The sequence below is a fragment of the Apiospora marii genome, assembly GCF_038362585.1.
Source record: "Apiospora marii strain CBS 49790 chromosome Unknown utg000006l_segment0_segment0, whole genome shotgun sequence".
Taxonomy (NCBI): domain Eukaryota; kingdom Fungi; phylum Ascomycota; class Sordariomycetes; order Amphisphaeriales; family Apiosporaceae; genus Apiospora; species Apiospora marii.
The window spans coordinates 1,801,139-1,819,338 of NW_027117378.1; the positions used below are offsets into that span (position 1 = coordinate 1,801,139).

The 18,200-nt window shown below is 54.7% G+C and overlaps 6 protein-coding genes across 6 annotated transcripts; 2 read left to right on the forward strand and 4 right to left on the reverse strand.

The window, feature by feature from the left end:
* Positions 1 to 956: 956 nt before the first annotated feature.
* Positions 957 to 2,108, reverse strand: PG985_010303 (uncharacterized protein; the record flags this gene model as incomplete). Its single annotated transcript, XM_066830071.1, has 1 exon — positions 957 to 2,108. One exon carries the CDS (start codon positions 2,106 to 2,108, stop codon positions 957 to 959), a length of 1,152 nt encoding a protein of 383 aa, XP_066682461.1.
* A 1,165-nt stretch (positions 2,109 to 3,273) lies between these two features.
* On the reverse strand, positions 3,274 to 4,275 carry PG985_010304 (uncharacterized protein; the record flags this gene model as incomplete). Its single annotated transcript, XM_066830072.1, has 1 exon — positions 3,274 to 4,275. The coding sequence occupies one exon, from the start codon at positions 4,273 to 4,275 to the stop codon at positions 3,274 to 3,276; it is 1,002 nt and encodes a 333-aa protein (XP_066682462.1).
* A 1,098-nt stretch (positions 4,276 to 5,373) lies between these two features.
* PG985_010305 (uncharacterized protein) lies at positions 5,374 to 7,686 on the reverse strand (the record flags this gene model as incomplete). Its single annotated transcript, XM_066830073.1, has 3 exons — positions 5,374 to 5,964; positions 6,035 to 6,222; positions 6,288 to 7,686. 3 exons carry the CDS (start codon positions 7,684 to 7,686, stop codon positions 5,374 to 5,376), a joined length of 2,178 nt encoding a protein of 725 aa, XP_066682463.1.
* A 1,331-nt stretch (positions 7,687 to 9,017) lies between these two features.
* Positions 9,018 to 13,393, forward strand: PG985_010306 (uncharacterized protein; the record flags this gene model as incomplete). The annotated part of the gene is made up of 5 exons (XM_066830074.1): positions 9,018 to 9,224; positions 9,278 to 9,322; positions 9,384 to 9,546; positions 9,604 to 13,229; positions 13,301 to 13,393. The coding sequence occupies 5 exons, from the start codon at positions 9,018 to 9,020 to the stop codon at positions 13,391 to 13,393; spliced, it is 4,134 nt and encodes a 1,377-aa protein (XP_066682464.1).
* Positions 13,394 to 14,168: 775 nt separating this feature from the next.
* On the forward strand, positions 14,169 to 15,946 carry PG985_010307 (uncharacterized protein; the record flags this gene model as incomplete). Its single annotated transcript, XM_066830075.1, has 2 exons — positions 14,169 to 15,476; positions 15,500 to 15,946. 2 exons carry the CDS (start codon positions 14,169 to 14,171, stop codon positions 15,944 to 15,946), a joined length of 1,755 nt encoding a protein of 584 aa, XP_066682465.1.
* Positions 15,947 to 16,103: 157 nt separating this feature from the next.
* PG985_010308 (uncharacterized protein) lies at positions 16,104 to 16,845 on the reverse strand (the record flags this gene model as incomplete). Its single annotated transcript, XM_066830076.1, has 3 exons — positions 16,104 to 16,441; positions 16,538 to 16,739; positions 16,831 to 16,845. The coding sequence occupies 3 exons, from the start codon at positions 16,843 to 16,845 to the stop codon at positions 16,104 to 16,106; spliced, it is 555 nt and encodes a 184-aa protein (XP_066682466.1).
* Between the last annotated feature and the right edge of the window lie 1,355 nt (positions 16,846 to 18,200).

The window sequence follows — 18,200 nt, forward strand, 5'->3', positions numbered from 1 at the left end:
TTGGAGATAACAATATTGCACCCTTCAAACTAACTGGCTCGGGCAAATAGAATGGGCAAATGATACAGAATTAGGGCTGGTGATATTCCAAAACTGTCATCACAGCCGTTTGCTGGGCTAGATGCCGTCTGGCCATTGGTTTTTCTTACACTTCAGGGGCGTTGTGGCATGGTGAAGTATCGCTGTTCCTAAAAGCCATGGCTTAATCGGGATGCCGATGAACTGTTTAAGGGCGGTGACATCAATTTGCGTAAGGTATTATATTTAGTCTAGAACTATTCAACCTCATCGTTTTCATCTGAAGGCTGGGCGATCTGAAGGCTTGACTTTTATGAGATGAATGGTTGTTGCTTTGTGTGTATTGAATTTGAGAAAAAGTGGTTGATAGGAAAAGGGGCGAAGGAGGAGCGCAGGGAAGAGGCCCGGAGATGGAAGAGGCGGCTAGCGCCGGGAAGGGTGACCGCTTTTCCCCAGATCCGCCGTTTGCTGGGACAGCCGCAGCTGAAGCTGCTGTATCTCGAGGTCTTCGGGCGGGAAAGGTTTCTTTCCGCTGTGCCGAGGAGATCGCTAAAAAGCAAACCTGGAAGTAAGCTTTTCCGCATTTACGTGGGAGGTTGAGCCTGTATCTTGGTAGCAGCCGCACTCGTTATAGGGCTGCATAATAAAATGGCGGAGATGGGGACAGAGAGTGACGTAGTAGTCGTCACGGTTGAAATGGAGGCCACGATTTAAAGAAGCAGCGTCATCACAGTTGCGAACATTGGTTGGCATAGATAGGTCGCTTGCCGAATCGGCTGTTTCTAGAAATTCACCGTTATATTTAATATCACTCTTCTTATTCCGCGGTTTCAGGAACTTGAGAAAAACAGATCTGTTTTATCGAGAAAAATAATAGAATATAATTTATTCCTCTAAGAATGACAGAAGATCATGGACAGCGATGTATTTTGTATAATTCATGATAGCACCTTGTCGTGTGTCCCGATCTTTTCAACACTGCTTTTACTACCGTTGCCGCCATTGCTGCTTACCGACTTTGGCCAGTAGTCGGGACATTTGAGGGAGACCGGGAACTGCAGATAACTCCGAATGTAGGCCTCGAGATGGGGCTTGATGGGGTTTCGGTGCTTGGGAGACGAACCCCTCTTCCCGACGCGGCAGATCCGGTCCGTCACCCGACGGCCCTGAGCATCCTTGAGCCCCGTGTTGGGCCGCAGCGCCTCGAGGAACACCTGGAGGGGCGAACGCAGATGAGCCGCCGGCCTGCCGCAAGTGTCGCCCGTTTGGGGTGCGCTGTCGTACAAGTAATCGGCGTGCGACGGCTTATCGCACGCAATCATGAGCACGGTCTCGCCGCGGGCGTTCTGCGCGTCCACGTCAAAAGCCACCACCTTCTTGAGAGGGCACTTATTATTGTCGGAGCGTTGGTTTAACAACGACGCGAGTGCTTCGAATGCGCAGATGAAGACCAGGCACTGGCTATGGGCCGCTAGGTGCAAGAATGTGTTCCCTGTACGGTCTTTCGCATTGGGGTCCACGCCACCCTCGACGATCAGGGCCTGGATCAATCCTATGAGGTCCTGCTTCGACCAGCCGGCAGTGGCGTTGTTGTGGGAGTGGACGCACAGGTGCAGCAACGTCTTGCGATGCGCCGTCTTGAAGTCGGCTTTGGCGCCCGCCCGAAGTAGGTTGAGCGCCTGGCGGTAGCAGCGGACGTCGCACAGATAGGCCAGCAGGCTCATATGGCTGTTGCCCACTTTCTGATTGACGTCGACGCCGAGACGAATCATGCAAGGCAAAACCGCATCAGACTTTTCCGACACCGCAGCGTAGAACATGACAGACCGAGGGCCCCGGGGTCCTCGGCCCTCGTACCGGTCTCGAGTGGCGATGTTTATGCCCTTTGTTATGGCGAGGTATTCGACCATGTCGGAGTTTCCAAAGAGAGCGGCGATATGAAGAGGTGTCCATCCTGAAAGGTGATGCTGTCGCAAGATGGATGAACAGCTGGAAAATTTCTTCCGATTCAGGAGAACCCCATCCAGGTCGACCAGGCCCTCCTCGAAGAGACCGGCGGCGTAATTCGTCTGCGAAAAGTATTTGTACATGTTTCCGTTCGGGTATCTTTTCCAGTCGCCCCAGGACACTGGCGACATCAATGTCTCCAAGTGGGTGTCGAGCCCTAAGTGCTGGCCGGGTGCAAGGTGATATGACAAGCGGTCTAGCGTATTCACGGTCCCACGCTGGACTGCCCATGCAACGACAGATGCAGGGTCATTATGGGCCGCTTTCCGATAGAACTCCCCATGTACGAGATCGACCAGTTTCCTGCACGTCAGGCCGATGCTGAAAGCACTGATGCGGTTGCAGTGTTCCAAGAAAATCAGCAGCAATAAGTCGTCAGATAGATGGAGGAGTCTGCACATTTGTGCGGGATCTTCTGGCAAGATACCGTCAAAATGCCGACCATACTCTGTTGAGCTCTGATTTGATCTTCGAGGCTTGAGAGTCCAATCTCTGATTTGGATCGTGTCAATACCGACGGCCATAATTCACTGCAGCAGAGTCGTCGACTCTCGCATGTTGATAAGGTGGCGAATATTTCAAGACGCAGAATGGCGATTTGTTTTCCAAGGGCATAGATTACCTAGCGGCTAGGTCAGAGGAGGCTGTCGAATCATACACATCCTCGCAGGTCTTACATCCGTTTGTCACAACCCCGCTCTTGTCACACGTGAGCACCAACGGAAGCAACAACTTGGAAACGCCATTTCTGGCCAGCTGCAGCGATCGGCAAGGATATAAGCATGTTTGCTTTTTTATTGCCTCTACCATGATACACCGCATGCAAAATGGCTACCCAGCCTTTAGCGAACAACTGTCCTTCAACCACGTTGGGGCATGCATACCACGTCACGATCACGAACTGTTCCTGGGGGCTCATGAAAGATCTATTCTCTGAGGTCGAAGCTATTTCATAGGCATCTCTTGACGCCCTATCAGACCATATCATCTCGTGCTTCGTGTCACACCAAATTGCAAGTGTGTTTGACGAATCCCGTCGTTGTATCATCTTCCTCATATCCTTATCCGTACAATGAGCAGCAAAATAGCTGCCACAGGGTGATGTCTAGACGAGGATGTCAAGACAGTCCAAATCAATGAAGCAGTATTGTAGGGAGTCTTCCACATGACAGATTCCCTTCCTCGTGTATCCCTTTCGTCTGCCGATACCTGAGCCATCGTCCTTTTCCATCAGAATACCTCTCCACCTTAGATGCCGAGACACGTTTTAGTCTCTGCTTCAACCCTGCCAACCAAGGTGCGTGACTGCGATCCGAGAACCTCGTAGGTCAGCAGTCGAGGTCTGGGCGGCTGTAGCAACTGGTGAACCCGGGGGAAAACTGCAGCCATCCACTCCTGGAACTCCGGATCTTGCCATAGGGGATACACCGAGTTCGTGACGCGGGTCAGGATAGGGGCCGAACCGGAGGCATTGTTGGTGTTGTTTTGGGGCACTCGACTGTCTTTCTTGACTTCGACGATGAAGAGGTCGCGAATGGTGCGACGCACCTCGATGGGAAGGCGAAGCGACATGCAGCGACGCGGGATCTCGTACTTGTGGAGAGACTCTTTGCCGAGAATATGCGCTTTGCGGTCGAGTGCGATCTGGTAGGCACATAGATCCGGGCGAGGGTCCTGGGTGACGAGATGGGCGCAGTGGGAGGGCGCAGAACGGATCTTGGTGGCGTTGTCGCGGTTGGAGACCCCGTAGCTCATCAGGAATTGCTCGTTCGTCGCCTTGAGATAGATGCAGCCTCTGAGTCTAGGCTGCTGACGCTCACCAGCAGCTCCGAAGTCGTTGATGAGCTGGTTGTTTGCTGCCCCAAGGTTGGGCAATACATGGTGGTGCCAGTATAGCTCAAGTTCTCTTCGGTCAGAACCTCCCGTGTCGACCCCGTTTTCGCCGGATCTTGCAACTTCCCATTGGACATTGGCCGTCCTGGCACACCATTTTGCAAAGCTCAGGCAGGAATTGTTCATTTGCTGAGGTAGCTTGTAGATGGAAATTTTCACAGGGTAATGCCGCAGGGCCACCTTTCGGGATTCCGGGTTAACGCCGAGGAGGGACGAGATGTTGTTTCTGGTCGGCATAACGCATAAACTCTCCATATGGAGGAAGAAGATGCGTCCATTAGACTCATTGTGTACGGCCTCAATCCAAACCATTTCCCGGACCTCGGGGCAAAGCTTGGTGAAACTGATGAACGCCATCGTGAGTTGTGGGCAGCCTGGGTGCGGATGGTTTGCAAAGACGAGAAGGTTTAAAGCTGGGAGTGAGGGGCGGAAATTTTTTAATTCATCAAAAAAAAAAACTCGAAAGTCTGAGCCCCGATGTCATCGCCCGGACGATGGTTGAAACACATGGGAGTTCCAGCAGCAGCATATCGTCGAGTCGATATCATATCGTCGAGTCGATATCATATCGTCGAGTCGATATACGGAACCCCCGTTTACCTTGTACTGGATAGCTCGCCGGAGGTACCTTGATGGCGGCCCCGTGTGCCTGTAAAAAAGAGAAACAATCAAAATTTCAATATTATCTAGGCACTGACTAACAGCGTTGATTGGTCCGGACCAATAATGCAGGGAAGTAAGACGAAAGGGGCGTCTTGGTGTTGGGTGCGAGCCAGTCCAGCCAGTCTTTGATGTTTTGCTAGGCCTTGTTTTGATTTTGATGGCAATAAGGGCGCGACAAGAACGCCGAGGTACATTGTGACAGGACTTCACATGACAACAATGAACGATGTCATTCTTCTGGCAAACCTGCATGCATATGTTTGGTCCAGGCATGTATATAACACGCCGCTGTGCTCTTGTGCTAGATGTCTAACGCATCTTCGCATGAGTTGACAGTTACTACTCCACCAGTGTGGCGTCTTGTCGACATTGGTTTTGTTGACGGGGTCCTATGAATGACCGCACCCAGACATTGATGATTTGTCCATTGGCTCTTGGGCACTGGCTCCAATGTAGTTAAGATTAGTCTCGACGTCATTCTGCTCATCGATGAGCTCCTGAGGATAGTTACCAATAGTATCCTCTGGTACTTCTTTCAAGGTCTAGGGGCTGGAATAGAGACGAGTGCACCCGAGATTGCTCTTCGGGGAAAAGTGCCTCTGTCTGTAGAGAGTCTATATGCTACGTCACCGCCAGAAGCCCCTCAAGCGGGTATACGCTGAGTGCACGTTGGCGAGGCTAAATTAGGAGAACTGGCTAGAGTTGACAGGGGATGTCTGGGACATCACGATAAATGGGACAGGATGTTTGTTCGCATGTAACTACTAAAGAAATTATTACGTAAGATGAGCCCTACCCGCCATCTGACCTTGGCGTGAAATCAAGGGGCGTGGTAACATCCATGGGGAAGAAATTGAACAGATCCGTGGTCATGACATCCAAGTTGAAATTCGAAGCTGCGTTGAGGAACGAAGGGTCAGCGCCAAAGCCGTTGCCCGGGGCTGCCGCGGCATACGGCCCCATTGGCGCCGCTCGAGCTGCAGGCTGGGGGTAGTTTCGCTCCGTCAGGAAAATCATCTGCTCGGCGCCATTCTGCGTAAGGTGGTCGAGAGACGGAAATTGGATGCTCGAATAGTGGTTCTGAGCCCCGGAGTTCGGCGTTACGGCCGTAGACGCCTGCCCCCGGCTATTGGGAGTAGTTGCAGACTCGGCTGGGGAAGCGCCCTGGCTGTGGGTTGATATCGAATCCTCAATGGTACGAAGCACCCGGTTGATAGAGTTGATTGCCGAAGTGACCGGCTCATCCGCGATCATCGAGCCGAGCGTCTGGAGAGCGGTGTGAATGTACTCAATGTTGTACGTGTACTTGGACGGCTGACATAAGATATCGTAGATAAGTACCGCGCAGCTACACTCGATGAAGAAAGCCTGATAACGATTGTTCTGCGTAACTTGTTAGCCGCCAATCAGTGGGAACAGACTGGGAGGGAGGAAGCGAAGCGGAAACCCTTACTTTACAGATGGCAATCCTTGAAACAACACTGCTCATGAAAATGATCGAGTCCTGCGCTGCATCCGTGGCATATCTGCATGCTTGCCGAAGCCACATCTCGCCGTTGTCTCGTTGATATTTGCCAAAACGCATGGCATAGTTGGCGATCAAGAAAGGCCGGAAGGTCAAAATGACCCCGAGATAATAACCTACATGTGGTTAGTTTGAGTTCGAACGCGTATACTCAATTGGATCGGACATCATCGTAGCTTACAGTTGTGTAATGTGAGCGTCTCGATTGCCTCAGCCGGTGACTGCGACTGATTCGAGTGGGCCGACGCGATGTCGCACGACTCGGCGAACCGCCGCAGCTGAGCATACAAGCCCTCGGCCGTGATGTAGAGTTGCCGCAGAGACTCGGATTTGCGACCGTAGATAAGTTTGGCGCCGTCCTCCATGATCTTGGCGACGCGGCACAGATTCGCGACGAAGGGGGGATCGGTGGGAAAGGGACAGGATATGTCACTTATGCTCATCGAGGCCCTCCGACCTAGTGTCAGGGCTTGGCACGTCTCGTAAAAGTAGAGAAGCCAGAGAGTGTGCCGGTGCTTCGCGAGACTCCCTTCGCCGTTTCGATGACTCGGGCCGTCCTTGTGGAGACCCAACGCGTACGCCTTTCTGCATGCGACACCAAGGTGTAGGTACGTTGAATTGGGGCGACCCATGTTAATCTGGTAGTCGGACATCAGTAAGGAGAACTGCAACATCTGAAGAGTCACCGCATCGTCAAAGACAACGGCTTCGCGCTTGGCTTGGATGTACAGAGTCTCGGCCAGGTCGGTATGCTCTGACCATAAAGCGCCGATAGCTAGCATGGCGAGGAAGCAGGCTTTGGTCTGTGGCGGAATCAGATCGTCGGCATGGTACAGTTGCCGGAGTAGATCGTCTAGTTCCGGAATGCTGTAGAATCCCATCCTGCTATACGACGATACTTTGAAGTTTTCCAGAAACTCCTCGGCGCGGTCGAATGAGATCTGCTGCAATTGGACCCTGGTCGATCTGATGGCCTCTATATCCACCCGCGAGGGCGTGCCAAAGAAGATGGATCTCTGCATGAAGGTGTCCAGGCCGGACCTGTCTCTACCCCGATGGCGTCCATACTGTGGTTGCGGATGTGAAACTTTGGACAAGATGCCCCTGTGGACCTGCTGCAGGAAAGCGAAGTTTGAAGAGGGACCGTAGAAAAGCTGAGAGCTATCAAAGTTGGTCGGGGCCAGATGCGTTTCTGTGACACCACCATCGATATGGATTGGGTCGGACTGGCAGCGCTGCTGTGCCAGTGGTTTTTCCGATGACGTGCCGGCCATGACGTGGCCATCGCTGGCCGGGCTGCCGACGCCCTCATCTCCATCTCCAGGGGGAATGCTACGGTCGCTTGCGGCGCTGTATTCAGCCCCCGCGACGGGCTGGCTCAGGTCGCTGGGCCCCCCGTCACGTCGCGCAAGAGTGGCATTGATGCGGTCGGGATTCTTCAGGGATTTGCGTATGCGGGCTTTGGCGCGGTAGACGCAGAGCGACGGGTCGGCGTGGCAGTTCTGACAGGCCGGTCGCGATCCGTTGCATCGGATCTTTCGGGCCCGACAGGGCTCGCAGGCCTTGGAGATCTTGTTCATCCTTTGCCGGAGAATGGTGTGATCGGAAAAGGAATAAGCCGGAAAAGATCACAAGGAGAGATGGGATTTGAAAAGAGGGAGAGGTCGGGTCTGGGAATGGAAGAACGGGCGCGGATTAAGCTACAGCGCGTTATCCGCTATCCACCGTAAGTCCGGGCCAGCAGGATTGATCCTGAATCGAACGAGTCAGGCGGTAGCGCTGCCTCAATTGGCGCAGAAAGGTTTAGTGCATCCGGATTATTAACGATTTGAAAAGCTGGCTCGGCGGCCACACTTAAGCAATCACAGGTATGGAACTGGAAATGTGAAAAGCACGCGGTTCAATTTCATATTCGTATGCAGCAAATTAAAGGTGTCCGGGGTGTCGTAAGATACGTTTAGTTTAGGTAATAGGTGCCAACGACGTTTCAGTAATGAGCGAGGAAGAAGTTGGAGGGGGAGGGGGCACGTGCTGTGGTGGGCTAGCCGGTCGCTTCCATGTAGCAGTGGGAGCTTCGACGGCAGGACGGCTTCTAGGCACGTTAGTCAGGTACTCCCAAAACATGCGGGTGCCATGATCTGTCTGCTGGTTGCCCTGCTGAAACGTCCGGACTTGAGTTCCAACTCGGTGTTTGCTTCGGCATGTAGGTATTCGTCATCGGCGGGATGCAGCAGCAGCAGCATCACAAGTCTACGTATCCCACACGGAAAACTCTACCTCGACGGTTTTCTTCTTGGAATCGTTGTCCCAGTCCAGATACCAATTACTCCCAGCACAGGATGGTAGCTCGCACATACATACATATACATTCTCGAGACTGATCTTTTATTGGCGGTCAGTTAATTATCCATCCAGTATTGCGCTTGCATGTCCCACAATTCCCGGCAGTTCCATAGATCTATCTGTCATCTGAATATGAGCCAGGTCCCTGGGCCAATTAATGCAACCCCCTTTCCCCAAAATAGCAAGTCGCCTTACCGACACCAGTACCGACACGACCCTGACCGACACATCACCCAGTCAGCAACCCAGTCACCATGCAGCTGTGATTATCCGATCCGCCAGGGTTGCTTATCTACAATGGAGCCTTTGCGGCGACAGGCTTACCAAACAGCCGATTCTCGCACGCGGCCGAGTGGGATAGTGGCCAAACCAGAAGCCGAATTCCTATCGCCTAGACGGGATGCTTTTTCAATGGGGCGACGGGGCGAACCCACCCCGTCACTCACAACAAACCCGTATATCCGATCAGTCTTGCAGCAACTACATAAAGACAATAAGTGCCAGCCAAGTATCCCGTCTGTTTGGTGAGATGGTGAGGTCATCGCATTTCTAATATCATCTATCCAAGATGGCGGCCATCCAGGTATCTGACAGCGACAGCAGTGCCAGCAAAGTCGACCAAGCTGTGACAGGCGTGGCCCGGAAACAGATCACGGTCACCTTCGAGGACGTCGGTATCGAAGTCTTCGGGGCTGGTCAAGACTATGGTTCCAACTGCCTTTCGGTCCTGGGCGATCTAGTCCCAACCTTTGGCAAAAACAACAAGCCGAAAAGGGTGAGTGCACCCGCGATCATGACGTCTAAGCACGAACCACTAACATACTCCAGCATATCCTTCAAGGCGTGAGCGGCCAAGTATGCCCGGGGGAGATGGTAAGTTGGCCCCTGAATCATCTGGACGGCCCTCACTACGGTCCCGCTAACTTGATCCCAGCTTCTCGTCCTCGGTAGACCCGGCTCCGGATGCACGTCCTTATTGAAGATCCTCTCGAACCAGCGTGATGAGTTCTATGAGGTTACCGGACAAGTACGATACGGAAACGTCGGCCATGAAGCGGCGAAGCAGTTCCGTCATCAAATCGTCATGAACACTGAAGGTGAAAACAGTCAACGAGCATCTCAGTGTAAGAATACCCCTGACTGACAGTGACCAGATGATATGCACTTTCCCACCCTGAAAGTCTCCGAGACGTTGGATTTCGCAACCTCGACCAAGCTGCCCGGATCCAGGCCCGAGCACCTGAAGAACCCTAAGGACTACATCACTCAGACGTCCGACGCCACCCTCAACTCCCTCGCCATCGGCCACACCAAGGACACCATCGTGGGCGATGAGTTCGTACGCGGCGTATCAGGCGGTGAGCGCAAGCGCGTCAGTTTGGCCGAAGTCATGAGCACCCAAGCCCCCTTACAGTGCTGGGACAACTCGACACGTGGTCTCGATGCCAGCAACGCCGTCGACTTCGCGCGTGTCCTACGAAAGTCCGCGGACGAGCAGCGGAAAACCATCATCGCGACACTGTACCAGGCCGGCAACGGTATCTACGATTGCTTCGACAAGGTCCTCGTGCTCGCCGGGGACGGCCGGGAGATATATTATGGTACCACCTCCGAGGCCAAGGCTTACTTCGAGGACATGGGCTTCAAGTGTCCCCCGGGTGCCAACGTGGCCGATTTCCTCACCTCTGTCGCCGTCCACACGGAGCGCACTATCCGTCCCGGCTTCGAAGACAAGGTGCCCAACACAGCCGAGGAGTTCGAGGCGCGGTTCAAGAGCAGCGAGATTTACCGTCGTATGAAGGCTGGGGCAACCGCACGGTCATCCGAGTCCTCTCTTGTTGCTGAGATTGAGGATCTCAAACTTGTGGGACAGTCGGAGAAGATCCGCACTGTTGGGTTTCTGTCCAGGGAGAAGAGCCCCTATACCGCCTCATTTCCTAAGCAGGTCTGGGCCTGTTCGAAGAGGCAATTCCAGATTCTCTGGGGTGATCGCTTCACGAACGGCCTGCAGCTGGCCTCTTCTGTCGTCATGGCTCTGGTTACTGGCAGTCTGATGTACAACCTTCCCGGTGACAGCAGCTCCATCTTCCGACGACCTGGAGCTCTGTTCTATCCCATTCTCCTCTGGGGTCTTAACAAGATGAGTGAAACCGTCGCATCCTTCATGGGCCGTCCCATCTTTACCCGACACAAGCGCCTCGGGTTCAACCGCCCCGCTGCCTACGCATTCGCCTGCGCTCTGACCGATATCCCCTTCATCGTCGTCATGTTCAGTTTGTTCGACATAGTCTACTATTTCATGGTCGGCTACCAGCACGACGTCGGCAGGTTCTTCACCCAGTGGCTCATCTGCGTCCTCATCACGCTGTGTTTCGCGTCCCTGTATCGACTCATCGGCGCCTGGTGCCGCCACTTCGGCCTGGCGGCGCAGATCAGCGGTTTCATGACCATGGTGATGATGGTTTACGCCGGCTATCTGATCCCCATCCCCAGCATGCACCCCTGGTTCCGCTGGATCGCCTATATCAACCCTGCGAGTTACGCATTCAATGCAGTCATGGCCAGTGAGATGGGCAACCGGCAGATGACATGTGTCGAACCTCAGTTCGTCCCATTTGGACCTTCTTATGACAGCAACCAGTACCGGAGCTGCACCACCGTCGGCTCAGCTCCTGGTGATGATCTGATCAATGGTGCCGAGTACTTGTACCTCCAATACGACATCCGCGGCAACGAAATCTGGAGGGATGTCGGCATTCTCATCGCGTTCTGGGTCTTCTTCGCCACTATCGCCGCAATTGGGTTTGAGGTTAATCTCGTCGCGGGGGCTGGATCCAAGGTACTATACGAGCGCAGAAGTCAGCAGAAAGAGGCGGCTGATAGCCAGGACCCGGAGAAGTCTCAAGCCCAAGGACTTCCTGAGCAAGGAGACTACGCGACAGCAGAATCGACCGTCTTCACCTTCAAGGACATTTCGTATTTCGTGCAACACGAGGGCAAGGAGAAACAACTTCTCCAGAACGTCTCGGGTTACGTCAAGCCAGGCCAGCTCGTCGCGCTCATGGGCAGTTCCGGTGCAGGTAAGACCACGCTCATGGACGTCCTCGCGCAGCGCAAGGATAGCGGCCGCATTGATGGCTCCATCATGGTCAACGGCAAGCCTCAGGGCATCAGCTTCCAACGGACCACAGGTTACTGCGAGCAGAACGATGTGCACGAACCGACGGCGACAGTTTTCGAGTCGCTGATGTTCTCCGCCCGGCTTCGACAGGACTACTCCGTTCCCGACGCGGACAAGATCGCCTACGTCAACCAGATCATGGAGCTTCTAGAGCTGACTCCTCTGAAGCACGCGCTTGTCGGTATCCCTGGTTCCGGCCTTTCGATCGAGCAGCGCAAGCGTCTCACTCTTGCTACCGAGCTGGTCGCTAAGCCTTCTCTCCTGTTCCTTGACGAGCCCACCAGTGGTCTGGACGGCCAAAGCGCCTTCGAGATCTGCCGGTTTATGCGCAAGCTTGCCGCCTCCGGCCAGACCATCATCTGCACCATCCACCAACCCTCCGCTGCTCTCTTCGAGGCCTTCGATGTTCTCCTGCTTCTCGCCAAGGGTGGCAGAACCACATACTTCGGACCCACTGGCCAGGACTCCTCCATTGTTCTCGACTATTTCTCCCGCAACGGCGCTGCCGCCCTCCCTGATGTCAACCCTGCCGAGCACATCGTGGACGTGGTCCAGGGACGCTTTGGCACCGAGATTGATTGGCCCGAGGTCTGGAACGCGTCGAAAGAGCGCACCGAAGCCCTCGCCGAGCTTGACCGCCTTGACAACAACCAGACTTTGGAGAAGTCGGGCACGACCTCCGAAGCTACTCCCGAACCCACCGAAGCCGATTCCAAAGACTTTGCCACACCCATCATGTACCAGATCAAGCTTGTCACCACGAGACAATCCATCGCTCTCTGGCGAAACCCGGACTACATATGGAACAAGATTGGCCTTCACGTCACTAATGCCCTGTTTGGCGGTTTCACTTTCTGGATGATCGGAAACGGCTCGTTCGAACTGCAGCTCCGCCTCATGGCCGTCTTCAACTTCGTGTTCGTGGCGCCGGGATGCATCAACCAGCTCCAGCCCCTCTTCATCAAGAACCGTGAGCTCTTCGAGACGCGCGAAAAGAAGTCCAAGGCCTACCACTGGCTCGCCTTCATCTCGGCCCAGCTTATGTCCGAAATCCCCGTCCTCATCCTCTGCGCCACCGTCTACTTCGTGTGTTGGTACTTCACCGCCGGCTTCCCCGTCAAGGCCAGCAAGTCCGGGCAGGTTTACCTCGAGATGATCCTGTACGAGTTCCTGTACACGTCCATCGGCCAGGCCATCGCGGCCTACTCGCCGAGCGAGGTCTTCGCGGCGCTGGCCAACCCCGTCTTCGTCGGCGCCGGCCTCATCAACTTCTGCGGCGTCGTCGTGCCCTACTCCCAGATCCAGGCCTTCTGGCGCTACTGGATCTACTGGCTCGACCCCTTCACCTACCTCATCGGCGGCCTGCTCGAGCCCGTCGTCTGGGACGTCAAGGTCCAGTGCAAGCCCAACGAGCTCACCCGCATCCCGGTCCCGCCCAACTCCACCTGCGGCTCTTACCTCGCCGACTTCTTGGCGACGAGCGGCGGCTACGTCGTCGACCCCGAGGCGTCCAACACGTGCGAGTACTGCGCTTACACTTCGGGCGCGGATTACATGCGCACCATGAACATCAACGAGAGCTACTACGGATGGAGAGATGTAAGTATCCCAATTGTCCCCCACTATTAATCTATTTGTGTTCAAACACTAACCTCATCTGTGTTTTATAGGTTGGCATCACTGCCCTTTTCTGCATCAGCTCGTATGGTCTGGTGTTCCTGATGATGAAGCTACGAAGCAAGGCTACGAAGAAGGCTGGTTAGAACGGCTTAAAACTTTTACATAAACCCACATTAGACATAATTATAAAACTCACGTTTTGATCAAGGCATTGGGTTGGATCTCGAGAATCAATCGCCTCGTTTGCGGGTCATTATGTAAACATGCATGGTGTTTTGCTTGTTGCTGTGTCGTCCTCCCGTAATACTAACGCGCCAACACGTAAGCTCACCATGACCCTTTACAGAACGCTGTTGGTATTTCTCCGTGCCTCTCATGGTGTTGCTAGAAGGCAGAGTAAGGGCAAGCGGGCATCAGATGTAATCAGAAAAGGTGGTATCTGCGGCACCAAGTGCGATGTCTTTCTTGGTGTCTGTTGCTACGATTATCTGGTTTCGTTTGGGCTTGCGTATTGGCGTGTGTAATGTGCTCATATCGAGGAGCAAGGTCGCAGGAGGCGGGCAATTGGACCAGGTCGTTCAATCCGATACGATTAATATTAGCTGGACACTCAAGCAGATGGGTTTACTATGTTAGCCCTGGGATAATAATTCTTTAATCAAAAGAATATTAGCAATACAGTCTATCATATTTTATAAGATCTTCATAGCTCAGAGATCGGTTCGCCCCGAGTGGTGGGTGAGGTTCCGATATATAACGTTTTAACCAAACTTGGGTCAGCATGTGAGCAGGAAATATTTGGCTCGAACCTCGTCGTCCTCTTTATTTTGTTTTTTGGCCTGAAAACGACATTAAACTTCCCTCAGGAATATCCAACACGATGCTCATCGCAAGAATCTATCAACATACTACTCGAAAATGGCATCATTCCTCGATCTCCCCCATGCGCTTCGACGTCGCATCTACCTCCAAGCCGGCGTGCCGGTGAAAGCCGACATCATCCTACGGCCCCGAGGCTTTCGAAGGGGCGATGTTCACACGCAGTGCAACCTCGCCTACAACCTCCTCCAGACCCGCCGCGCCGTCCACGACGAGGTGGCCGACATCATCTACGCCGAGAACCGATTCATCGCCAGCGGCCAATACGGTTTCTATCACCTCCAGCTCCTGTCGCCGCGGGCGTGCGCGACACTGACGAGCCTGACCATCCACTTGTGCGTCAAGGCTCGTGAATTGTTCGGTCCTGAGTGGATCGACGATGTGGCGCCGCTTCCACTCAGAACGGGTTGTATCGAGGCGTGGCAGGAGGCGGCGGCTTATTTCCTCGCCCACACGAATCCCGAGGCGCTCGACTTGCTCCTCATCTGCGACACGGGGTACAGCGGGGATACCACGGGCGCCCTGCAGCCTCTGGTAGATCACACAGGCAGTGTTAAGCGCTGCCAGATCCGCCTTGGCCACGGTCAGGACCGCCAACTGTGCAGCTTGGCACGGGACGTCGCGCTTCGAGCCCAGCGGCCGCCACCCGACGAGGACGAGAACGACGACAAGCCTTTCCGCTTCATGGACCTCCCGCCCGAGATCCGATTGCAGATCCTCGAGCACACAGACCTGATGACGCCCCTGGGACAGGTGGAGTGGAGAGCCGACCGAGGCTACAACGCGGTCTGGAATAGGCCGACCCGTTGCAGCACGGGCGGCGAGCGCGAGAGAGACGCATGGCTAACATTCAACCCATGCCTCGTCGACCGCGATACACGCCACACCGGCGTAGTCTGCAGCGTCCGCGATATCGGATATACTTCCCGCTGTCAGTGCTGGAAGCCTCCAGGAGCCGACATCATGCTGGTCAGCCGCGCCATGTACCGTATGGCCATGACCACTCTCTACGGCCGCAACCGCGTCATCGTGCTGCCCGGGCGGGACGACATTACCGCGCTCCTCGATTCGCCAAGCACTGGGCTGTCGGACTCAGATGAATCGGACGAAGCAGACGGGTCGGATAACGAATCGGACAACGAGTCGGGCCTCTGGGAAGTCGAATTGTTCCACCGTGACGGAACAGTAAGCGTCATCGAGCCGGCCCGCCCGCCTCTGGAACAACGACAGCTAGGCGCCACCGTCTTCCTCGGCGCGCATCACCGCATACTCCAGGGAACGGCGCTGTCCTATCTACGCGCGCTCGAGATCGTCTTCCCCGCCAAGGGCGTGGGCCGTTGGACGCCGGTCTGCTCCGGGGGTGGCGCGAGGCCGTGCGCCACCTGCGGGCGCAGGGCGTTGTCAAGTCCTTGACGCTCATCGTGCACATGAGGGTAGCGTCGCGCTCGCTGGACACCAACACCCGGGTACTAGTCGGCGGCATCAACGGCCGGGCCGCCTTCGAGCAGACGCTGGTGTGGACGGATGATCCGTTGCAAAACCACGCGGCACTACTGGAGCCGCTGCGGGAGCTGCGCGAGGCGGGCCTGCGCCGGTTGTTCGTTTTCATTGAGTCGGAATGGCACTGGTCCCCTCCCCAGGGCTGCTCGCTTTACACCTGCGAACGTGTACAGAGCGGCCTCTTCCACGATTGCGTGAGGGACATGGAGCAGGTCCTGGAAAGGAGCGTCATGGGGCAAGAGTACGATAGTACAAAGGAGGGAAAGATGCGGGAGCGTCCTTCCCAGTGGATGCTCCGTGAAATATACCTGGATTGAATCATCAGTAGGTTAATAGGTAGTCACTGTTAGTTCCGCAGATCAGCCCACGAGCACAAGCACATCCCGAATGTACACAACGCCTCCACATAACTCTCAAATAGCACACAGTATTGTATATATAAAGATGGGGTATATATAATCACAACATATAAGCCTACGCCAAAGCCAACCCCGTCAACGCCGCCGCCACGGCCAGCAGGCCACCGCTGCCGGAGCCGAGGAGTTCGCGCGCGGCGCCGCTCTTGGAGTCGTCGGGCTTATTGTCCTGCTGCTTGCCCTGGACGCAGCTGACGAAGTTGTTGCCCTTGGCGCCCGAGTGCGTGATCAGCGAGTCCAGCTTGCCCTTGCTGTCGAAGATGACGCGGTCCGCGCCCGGGGCGCCGCCGGTGTAGATCTTGGCGCTCGAGAGGATCGGGAACTCGTACCACGGGGCTGACGAGGGGAAGTTGAAGTTCTCGAAGTTCTTGTACTGGTGCGGGTATTTGCTGCTGCCTAGATAATGAACAAGCAAGGGGGGCACTTGTCAGTTACTGTTCTTCAGGGACAGAACGAGAGAGGGGAGCACAGCGGTGGCTGGTGGTCGCTTACCGAGAGTCTGGCTTTGCTGGTGCAAGCCGTAGCCCGTCTTCACGGCCTGGTCGATGTCCTTCTGCTGATAGCAGTTGGAGCCGCAGGTGTAGGCGCAGCTCTGGTCGCGCTCGACTAGTACTACATCCCCGCGTTCCGCGACGCCGGCGGCGCTGGCTGAGGCGCCAGCCGCGGATAGGAGGGTCAAGATGGTAGGGAGGATCTGCATGGCATTAGAGTGTTTGCTGACTTGAGGCGTTTCGGCGTTTCGGTACGCGCCCGGGCGCGTCCGCTGGAATATTCGTGAAACGTACCTTGGAGCCGAGCATGATGATAGTGATGGCAGCAAAACTGAGGATTGGGATGATGGACAACAGCAAAGTTTCGCGGTGGCGGCCTGGGCGTACTTTGCCTTATATTTCCAAGAAGCTCCCGCCTGTTTGCTGCCAACTCATTGATCGTGCATCTGCCAAAGCTAGGTCCATCGTCCGATTGGCATGTCCACTGAAACAAAGGCCACTGATCGCCATCCGTAGTGGGTTATCCACTGTCAGTAGCGTTTAGCCTGGCTGGGCGGCCCGCTAGCATCGCCGACCTTCCGTCTTGTCCAGCGCTAAAGAGCAAATCTATCGATTCCAATCGCAAAAAACAACAACATTGAATGCATCAAATGTAGCGCTCAACCCAGAAATCAACGTGTTTGCCTTGAATGCCAGCACACGATTCCATGCGGGATTGAATGGCATCGACGCATATGCCATGCCAGCAGTCAGGTCGAATGCATCCTTGTAGAGTACTACCCTACGTCATCCAATTGGTCGCCTAACCCTGCTTAAGCTCGGGAGATCGGCATCGCAACAAGGAGAACCTGCCTGGTCAATGCGTGTGGTCTCGTGCTTTCGCTTGACTGTTTGCAGGTCAGGTAACACTTATCGACCTCTTTCGTAGCTGGTCCTGCACATGGGGCAGGACATGATAGGCGATTGCAGCAAGTCTGAAGTCCTAGTATCAGTCAGCTGTTAATGCTGTGCTGTTGCTCCTAAGTAGATTCCGTTGGTGCTGCTCATCTCGCGGAAGATATACGAGCTACCCCTATCAGACCTCGAGCTGCTGATGTCCACCCTACGGCAAAAAGGGGCAGACCGTGTGCCATTGCCCTGTCCTCTCCATCTTGTCTGCAATACCATCATGCATAGGTTGAACATATCATGAATGTCCCCTTGCATTCTTCAACTAGGGACGTTCCATGCGCCACTCAGACCAATTAACATGCGCGAATGCTCGCGCGCTAGAAGCAGCGGTTTATGTGCCCGCGGCGGACCGCGAAAGGTCGAGATTGTAGGCTTGTCCTAACCCCCGGCTCGGCCCGTCGCTGACACTGGTGCGATATCCTCATCCAAGATAGGTCAATCAGACAGGCATCTGTCGTCCAAGCACCCAGCAGTATTAGCATGCCTGGCAGGGTCCGTCCAAGACCTCTTGCACATTGGACCACTAGCTCGTAATCATTCTGCCAATCGGCGCAGATGGCCGGCCAACTCACATCACTGACATGATTCTAGCGTCAATTCATGTACATAATTGCGTGATGGCAGAGCCGGCCACTAACCCTGGCCACCTAGTCTAACCGGTAATCCCATCTCAACCCCATACCCCAAAATCCCCAGTTTGTGAATATTCGCAG